At 42.6% G+C, this 9,121-nt stretch overlaps 1 protein-coding gene across 1 annotated transcript in view; it reads left to right on the top strand.

Moving 5' to 3' along the window:
• Positions 1–1,357: 1,357 nt before the first annotated feature.
• gnptab (N-acetylglucosamine-1-phosphate transferase subunits alpha and beta) overlaps positions 1,358–9,121 on the top strand; it is a 26,288-nt gene continuing 18,524 nt past the window's right edge. The window contains exons 1-7 of the mRNA XM_042079549.1: positions 1,358–1,743; positions 2,156–2,241; positions 2,612–2,731; positions 3,778–3,828; positions 5,544–5,746; positions 6,686–6,750; positions 7,121–7,255. Of these exons, the coding sequence (XP_041935483.1) occupies positions 1,612–1,743; positions 2,156–2,241; positions 2,612–2,731; positions 3,778–3,828; positions 5,544–5,746; positions 6,686–6,750; positions 7,121–7,255 (792 nt within the window). The 5' untranslated portion in view covers positions 1,358–1,611. The remainder of the gene's footprint in view (positions 1,744–2,155; positions 2,242–2,611; positions 2,732–3,777; positions 3,829–5,543; positions 5,747–6,685; positions 6,751–7,120; positions 7,256–9,121) is intronic.

Raw genomic sequence — 9,121 nt, 5'->3', positions numbered from 1 at the left:
TCGATGTTAAGTGTAGCCTACTATTTTAGACTAGTCAGATTAGTTAGTTGATTTATTTTCAAAATGTTGACATTTCTTTATTAGCCTATAACCTTTTATTCTAATATTTTGAGATATTGATTTTGGTTTTCATGAGTAGGCTAAGCCGTAGGTTAATCATCAAGATTAAATCAAAACGATTAAAATCCATTCAATATTATTACCATATAATGAATCTAGAATATTAAATTCACTTTTTGAAATAAAGGGGGGAGGGTACATTAGAGATTTTGCAATTATGTAGCACATTGCTGCCCTGATTGAAAACAATGCAACTGATCACAGCTGGTATTCTGTCTAATGGAGTAGAATGGACATTTTTAAGTGACCCCAAACTTTTGAACGGTAGTGTATTCATTGGCTCTCTTTCTCTCTTTCTTCCTCCCTGTCTCTCTCTCTGTCCCTGTCAAACACACACACGCACACGCACGCACGCATGTAATGTAGGCCTATGCATAATCATCGGGTAAATGGCAGACATGCATGATAGCCTATATACAATGACCATTTGCCTTCCTCCACCCGAGCTGAGCTCAAAACACGACAGTCCCGCATTTAGATGTGTATCAGATCTGTTTGGCTTTTCAGAATTTTCGCACCTGAGGGTTGGGTAGGCTAGGACAGGGGTTCCCAAACTTTTCCACGACAAGGCCCCCCAAATACCACTAGGTTCTGGCCAAGGACCCCCGTGATGTGTTATTAAACCCATCGAGAATACTACGGCAAATGTAAAAATACATGAAGCTAATCCTAATAATTATTTTAGCCACAAACACTTTGCGATGGAGCATACAGTGTGTAAAAATTGTATTTGGGGATTTCTGCTATATGAGAGCTATCACTCTACTATTATTCCCAGTCATTATCATGGAAAATATAATGTTCAGATATGCGACACATTATTATAATGGCATTGTATAACAACGCTAATAGTAATAAGTATATTTTAACATTTTGAAATGTATTTATTTGTTGCTTTTATTTTTCCTTTCAACTTGCTGAGGCCCCCCTGGCACCCCCTCGCGGCCCCCACTTTGAAAACCACTGGGCTAGGACATCCAGTCATCCACCGAGAGATGGCAATGTAGTCCTTAGGAAGGAGATGGTTTGATTTGTTTACACTTCCATGGAGCTATCGACAATAGTGGACAACATGCCAAAATACGGCGACCAAAAGCGTCAAAAGTCGGCTTGAAAATTAATTTAAAAAATATGTTTTGCGTAAAATGTTTACACTATGCTGCCAGTTAAATGCAATAATGGTATACAGTGGTTGGTATTTTAGTAAACTGCTTTGAAACGTGTTAGGACTTTTATTTTGAAAACCTGACAAATGGCGGCCATATTGACATAATTGTTATTGTCGACGGCAGCACGCAGCTAGACCATTGAGCTAGACCCCCGTAATGCATCTGACAGTTTCGAATTGTCAGGTGACAAAGACATTTAGGGTCTATTTCCTGTCCTGCGGTATTTCTATGTAATTATCTTTTTGTTTGTTCCATTTTTATTCACGGACCTTCTGTGTTTGTGAGTGTGTAGCTGAAAAGATATGGGCAGGAGCGGTAAGCCATGGTAATCATCAATTCAGTTCTCAAACTCCTGCAGCGACAGACTTATACATGTCTGTCCCATCGCTATGGACTCTACCTCTGTTTCGGAGGAATAGTTCTTATGATCGTATCCGCCTTTCAGTTCGGAGAGGTGAGTAAACTAACATTACCATTAACTGTAGTACAGTAGTTACAATCGCAGCACATACCATCATCTTCGACACAGCCACTATCATTGCCTTGCTACACTTCACGTGTTATGTCTGTGCATAATATCATCATAGCCCACTGTTACTGTTCATTTACAGTCTTCAACCTACATTAGTGGTGTAGTTGTTGCCACAGCCCACAGACTCTACTTCACATTTACCAGTCGCCAATAGCCATAGGCCTACGTCAACATGTGTTAACTATTTACAGTTTGCAATTATTGTTAAAGACAGGAGCCCTCCGCTCCGTCTTATGATTTGATTTCAGATGTCATGTCATCTGCACGGTAAAATTAGATGAGAGTCATTTGAACCGCAACTGAAGTAGCCTCTTTCTTCTATTGTCTTCTACAGGTGGTTGTGGAGTGGAGCAGAGACCAGTACCATGTACTCTTTGACTCTTATAGGGATAATGTGGCAGGGAGATCTTTCCAAACCAGGTCAGCATCTACACCTGTAATAACCTTTGCTGTTTATTGGCTGTTTATTCTCTTACCTCTCCTCTGATCCCCCCCCCCCCCACCCCCAAACACACACACATACACACACACACTATACATCCCATGTGTCACAGTGATGTGAAAATAGAAATATGTAACCTACTTTTGATATTTACATCAATTAAGTTAGCAGACTTCAAACCCACACACTTGTTACTAGTTGCTCTGTCAGTTGAAGAAGAAGATAGACACATTGGCAAAGGTATACATATCTTTGGTGTGTGGTGTGTACAGTACACCCTCAGTCAAACCCTCAGAAACAAACAAACAATAAATGTGATTGTGAAGTTACGGTGTGTTGACGTTGCAGGCTGTGTCTACCCATGCCCATCGACGTGGTGTACACCTGGGTGAACGGCACCGATGCCGACCTGCTGAGGAACCTGAAGGCCGTCAGGGAGCGACTGGAGGAGGAGCAGAGGGCACTGAGGTACGGAGGGGCACAGGGGACTTTTGCCCTCTTTCAGCATGACAAAAATTGGCTTTTCTAAAAGAGAGCAGTTAAGGGCCGTTCACACAAAGAACGATAACTATAACGATAACATATATGTATATGAATGACGACGTACATGCATAAACTATAACGAAAACGACATGAAGAACGATATCATTGGGGATCACATTCAGAGCAATTTTGTAAATGATAAAAAGCTGATAGCTAATCAGAATCCATCAAATTTTAGCCATCAATAAGTATAAGTATATATACACTTTTGATCCCGTGAGGGAAATTTGGTCTCTGCATTTAACCCAATCCGTGAATTAGTGAAACACAAAACAGCACACAGTGAACACACTGTGAGGTGAAGCACACACTAACCCGGGGCAGTGAGCTGCTTGCTACAGCGGCGCTCGGGCAGCAGTGAGGGGTTAGGTGCCTTGCTCAAGGGCACTTCAGCCGTGGGATGTGGGCATGAGAGAGCAGTGCTCAACCACTTCCCCCGCCCACGTTTTTCCTACTGGTTGGGGATCGAACCAGCAACCCTTCGGTTACAAGCCCGAAGCCCCAACCAGTAGGCCACGGCTGCCACATTCATCAACACGAGGATAGACTTTCTTCATCATTAGTCAGTGTGGATGCTCATATCGTTATAGTTATAGTTATCTTTATAGTTATCATTTCTGGGCTGAACGGCCCTTTAAACAGAAGTTTTACCGACACAAGGATTACACAACACATTTCTTCCTCTTTCATTTCAGTCTGATTATCAAGTCTCTCTTCTCATGTCTTTATCATAGCTGAACCTCATGATAGCTGTGATGCCTGTACCATCATACTTAATTTCATGACAACGCAAAGGAGTGTTCATTTGTAGTAGATTATAAATAATACAGGTAAAAATGTAATACTGTTGTCTTTTTTCACAATTAAAAACACTGTGACTTTATTATCTTGCATTTCAAAGATGAGACAAGATTAATCATTTATTTAAGCAGTCACCGATGTGATTGGATTGATTGATTGTGTCTTTGCAGAGAACGTCTGGGGAAGAATGCCAGTGAACCCACAGAAGTTCCAAAGGAAGGGTGAGTCAGAGTCTCTCAGTCAGAGGAGTCACTCCGATCTCTCTCTCTCTCACACACACACACATACCACACATATATGTCGTCGTGAGGACTGTCGTACTGAGTATGAGGAACAGACGCTTTAAAAGGAAGCAAACACGAAAATATATCAAGTCAAAGTTAAGTCACTTTATTTGAATAGAACGTTTACAACAACAAGAGTTGACCCAACGTTGAGTCGGAAGAGTTGTTGAGCAGTGATCAAAAGGCAGCAAGGTACAATAGAGCACTTAATCAGAGTCAAATGAAAACACTGTGCTTGGAAAGATTAGTAAAAAGTCTTTACATGGCTTTTGTGCTTCACTTTGTTTGGTTTGAGCAATCTGAAGTGGCCTATTACAGGCTACTTTCTGCCCTGTTCTCGTAGCACTGTTGTCCACTACACTAGCAGAGGGGCTACAGCCCAAGTGATTCCCTTATCATGATTAAAAGGCACTTAAAACAGCACATACACACAACATACTGTATGCTAGTTGTTTCAAAGTAAATCAATAAAAATAAATATTATCATGATTAACAGTCATGATTAACAGTCAAAACAAAAAAAAAAAAACTACCAAGAGGCAGTGAAAGCATGCACACATTCAGGAAACAAGATTATTCAGCATGTGTAATGTGTATGCACTGAGGACCTGAGGAGGGGGGGGTCGCACCACAGAGCCTTGTTTCACCTCACAAAGTGCAGAGAGAGAGAGAGAGAGAGAGGAGCAGAAGCAGGATGTACTGGTCTGTCTTTCTGCATGATTATTGTGTCACCCCGCACTCAACTGAAATAGATGGCCACAAACACCCTCGACCCCAAACCACAGGAAGAAGTGCATTGGTGTGGTACTGTTTTGCGTCAGACGAGACGAGCAAGAAAAGCAAGGTGAATGTCATGGCCACTTCTGTTTGCAAGAGAAGGGCTTGTAGGTAGACATGCAGGTGAAGGGAACAGAGATAAAAATAAGCAGACAAACCTTTCTTGTACAAATCAAATATTTGGTTTAAGGGCACCGGCAAGAGCTGAGCTCTGTTTGTGTATTTATGATGCATGCACACATTGCACACACACACACACACACACACACACACACACACACACACACACACACACACACACACACACGGTACTCTTTCCTTTTTCTCAAGTGCAGTAATTGACTTCCTGAAGACCATGGGATAGTGTGGGTTGATATGTGCAGCAGATAATATTTTTTTTTTTATAAGATGTCATCACTCTTATGCAAATATGTAGAAGATGCTAACTGCCCAGTTTCTGCATTTGATGGAAATCCCTGTAAATAAGCATTCCATGGAGTAGGATGAAAATGTTTTGGGAATGTTTTTTTTTTCCTTCATGTAGTGCCTTACAGTATGTAGATTTTCAATATCCTGTAATATCAATATTGGGCATGTATAAAACAAATACAAAAACAAATACTGTTCCCCCGGGTTTTATAATAGAAATATCAACATAAAAAGACTGTCAAGCGGTTTATACTGGATGGGGCTAATGCACACGAAATTACTATATCCCTTAAGAGTTGTGTAGGTGGTGTTATTCAGGATTATGCAGGATTATGGATGTGTGATCACTAATATAATATAATTATGTGTGCATGTGTGATCACTAATATAATATATATGATGTCATATAATATATTCTTTACTCTTGATTTGATTGGTTACCCTAGAGAGCGTCTGGAGTGTCTGCTGTCCCACTGTATCCTGGCGCCCATCCTGGTCCTTGACCCGGCGTTGGCACCTAACGTCACGCTGAAGGAGATACCCTCGCTCTCTCCCGCACTCTCCTCGGCCAAACAGCTTCTACCAGTGTCCAAGCCGCTCCACCCCTCCACCAGCGTGTCTGTGCTGGTCTTCCACTCTCAGAGCGATGGTAATACTTTGTGTGATTGGAAAGGAAAACTGCGTAATGTAAGATAATGCTCATAGCTGCTACTCTCATGTGACTGGACGGTTGATTCAGACTGCCACTGTGGCGTGTGCGTTGCGTGAGCATTTGTACCAGATATGTCTCTGATGTGGCGCTGCTGCGGCCAGTCTGACTATTAAAGGGACACCAGGCAAGCCTGATGCTTTTTCTCTACGAAACTCCCCCTCGCTCGGTCTGAAGCTCTTTTCCTTTTCTTTGCGTCTTCCGTCAAGGGTTTTCGCTGCTTCTTCGCCGGCTCTGCCATTATACACACGTTTGCAACAATCGCTAGCGTTTCGTTAGCCTGCCTCTGTACTGTGGATGCAGGATGTAAACTGATCCTGCTTCGGTCGGTGGGTACGATACACTGAACTTGCAAGTGGGATATTCTTCCTACAGGCAGTAGGGGCGGGTGAGAGAGTATTCATTCGCCCTGTAATGAGTCATTTAACCATATACCGACTTACGAAGATGAGTAATTAACATGAAAACGTTGCCTGGTGTCCCTTTAAAACATCTCTACACGGTCTCTTTTGGCTGGAGACACCTCCAACACACTTGCCTGTCGCGTGAAAAATAGGCGCTGTTCCTATTTCTGGCTGGCATACGTTTGCAGCCGGGCAGTGGAAGACAATACTGGAAAATTAGATGAAGGGTCACTATTTGGCTTTTCTTTACTAAATTTAAAATTGATTATCCAATATTATGATATTGATTATCGGCCGTTATAAACGCTGATACCGATAGATCAGTAGATAGCTAAGATCGGATGACAATATCGACACACCAATTTATCGGTCAGACTCTATATGAGATTACTTTTGAAGTGTAGGTGTGTTTTGTAAATCTTTAACCACTGTACTGTATAACTTGCACTCAGTTTGTCTCTCTTGCGCCCCTCAGTGGAGAAGGCATACGCTGATGTGCCAAAGGAGCTCCCCAAACACTCTGTCTCCAGGGGATACCTGGTGAGTCCACCAATCAGTTCCCATCCCTCTGGGTTGGGACTGTGTGTTGTTGTTGTTGTTGTTGTTGTTGTTGTTGTTGAATGTCACTGAATGTTATCCCTCCTCTCTGTACGTGGCTTTGGATAAAAGTGTCTGCTAAATGAATTAATGTAAATGTCACTCATGTCTTTCTTCCTCTGCATCATATTCTTTTCTTTTTTCTCTTACTGTCTTTCTTTCTCCTCTCCTTCCTTCCCTCCTCCCCTCCCTCCCTGTCATATTGTTCTTGTGTGTGTTATCCTGTGTCATTCACTTCTTTCTTTCTGTCTCTGTATCATATTTTTCTCTGTTTGCCTCTCTGCCCCCCCCCCCCCGTGTTCTCCTGTGCCAGACGGCGGATAAGGAGGCTCCTGGTCTGGTGCGTATGCAGACGCTGGCCTACATGAGTGGCTTCCCCGGCTCCTTTAAAGAGACGGAGCAACTCAGGGTCAAACTGCCCTCCGTGGTCACCTCCAAGATGAAACAGGTAAAATAATCACAAACAGGTAGTATAATCACAAACAATCGCCCCACATCACCCCACATCACCTCTGATGTACAAGGCCTGGGCCGTTCAAACAGGTAATATGTAAATCACCAAGTATCTCCACAATATAATGTATATTGTTCCAACAGATAGGAAATCAGACATATAAAGAGAATTATCAAGCATTTTTTTTTACATTTCTGATTCATGATCCATGATTCATGATTCTGTAAAGATGTAGTGTATGGAGTGACTTGTTTTATCCACTAGGTGGCAGTATAGCTATAGAAATGGTTGGCCAAGAAGCTGTTATGGGGGTCTAGTAATGAACAAAAGCAAATTAAAGCCTAAGGCTTGTTTAATGAAGGGAGACTACTCTCCGATGTGTTTGTGTAAAGTAAAAGTCTCTTGTGACGACATTTTACATGCTAATGTAAAGCGACACAAGTTAAGTTTAATGGCTAATTATTGTTTCTGTATGTTGTCGTGTGGAGATATAAGCAGACCCTCCACTACCGTATTTCATTTTGTGTTCATATGCAGGCACCAAACTATATGCACAGTAAGAACAGCATTTGTTCCACAACTTTGTAAATGACAAATGATTGTGAATGACAAATGTGTAGGTCATGATAGTTCAATCTAACTGTAATGTGGAATACCTAGTAGTGCAATCACACATCATTTGGTCTGTAATTGCCATCAGAGGAGTTGCTGGGTTTGTGCTGTTTGGTGAAAGATGTGACTGAGTCAATGTGTGTGTTTGCAATTGTAAGAAGAGCATTTAAAGTATAGAGAGAGATGGTACTTTCAGCCATCCGTCATACCATGTGATTAGTTAGAGGGGTGTAAGAGAGAAACCCAAGATGAGCAGCAAGGCTGTGTGTGTGTGTGTTTGTGTGTGTGTGTGTGCGCGCGCGCGCATGCAAACTTTGCATACCTATCTTTATAAATGTGTGTGTGTGTTGTGCGTGCGTGCGTGCGTGCGTGCGTGTGTGCGTGTGTGCATGCATTGTGTGTGTGTAACATCACAACTGTTGTGACTGGCCTGGCGCCTGAAGGCGCAGGGAAAGGTCAATTGTGTTTGGCTAACCTTTCTCTCCTCTATCTACTCCTCCATCTCCTCCTTTCATCTCCTCTTTCACACCCTTACCCTTCCTTTCTCTCCATTCCTCTCTCTCTATCTCTCTCTCTCTGTCTCTCTCCATATCTCCCTGTCTTTTTCTCGGTCTCTTTCGCTCTGTCCAAATCACACCACATGCATCGATCTGATTAATCCATGTGACACAGCCTTCCCATCCCTCTCCAGCCTTCTGATACACTACGCCATCGTAGTCACACAAACCCCCTCTGACTTTTAGAAAATGAGAAATGGCATGCAGATGGGGTCCAGTGGACAGCAGACAGCCCTCAGAACAAACACTGGGCTCAGTTTCAGGGGAGTTGGTCTTTGAAAGACCAATATGACAATGATTTGGGAGAGAGAGAGAGATAGAGAGAGAAAGCGCGCGCGCTACTGTACTGTATGTTTTGTGGGTAATATAGAAGAGAGAGAGAGAGGGAGAGAGAGAGAATGAGAAATGAGAAAAGTCTGGAAATGGTAGTGTGGAAAAAATTAATGAAATATGAAACGGGGTGGCAGAGTGAGTTGGTATTCTGGTGTCCTGGTGAGAGTGCTCTAGTATTTATAGCCTAGCAGGCAGCACTCTGGGAGTTATGCGCTTGAAAGCTTTGACTGGATTGCTATACACTGGCTGTATACTGTCAGCAGTGAAATAGTTCTGTGTGTGTGTGTGTGTGTGTGTGTGTGTGTGTGTGTGTGTGTGTGTGTGTGTGTGTGTGTGTGTGCGTGTGTGAGTGTGCGTG

The sequence above is a fragment of the Alosa sapidissima genome, chromosome 22 (assembly GCF_018492685.1).
Source record: "Alosa sapidissima isolate fAloSap1 chromosome 22, fAloSap1.pri, whole genome shotgun sequence".
NCBI classification, from domain to species: domain Eukaryota; kingdom Metazoa; phylum Chordata; class Actinopteri; order Clupeiformes; family Clupeidae; genus Alosa; species Alosa sapidissima.
Note: the sequence above shows the minus strand (reverse complement) of the source record. Positions and strands in the feature narration are given on the sequence as shown.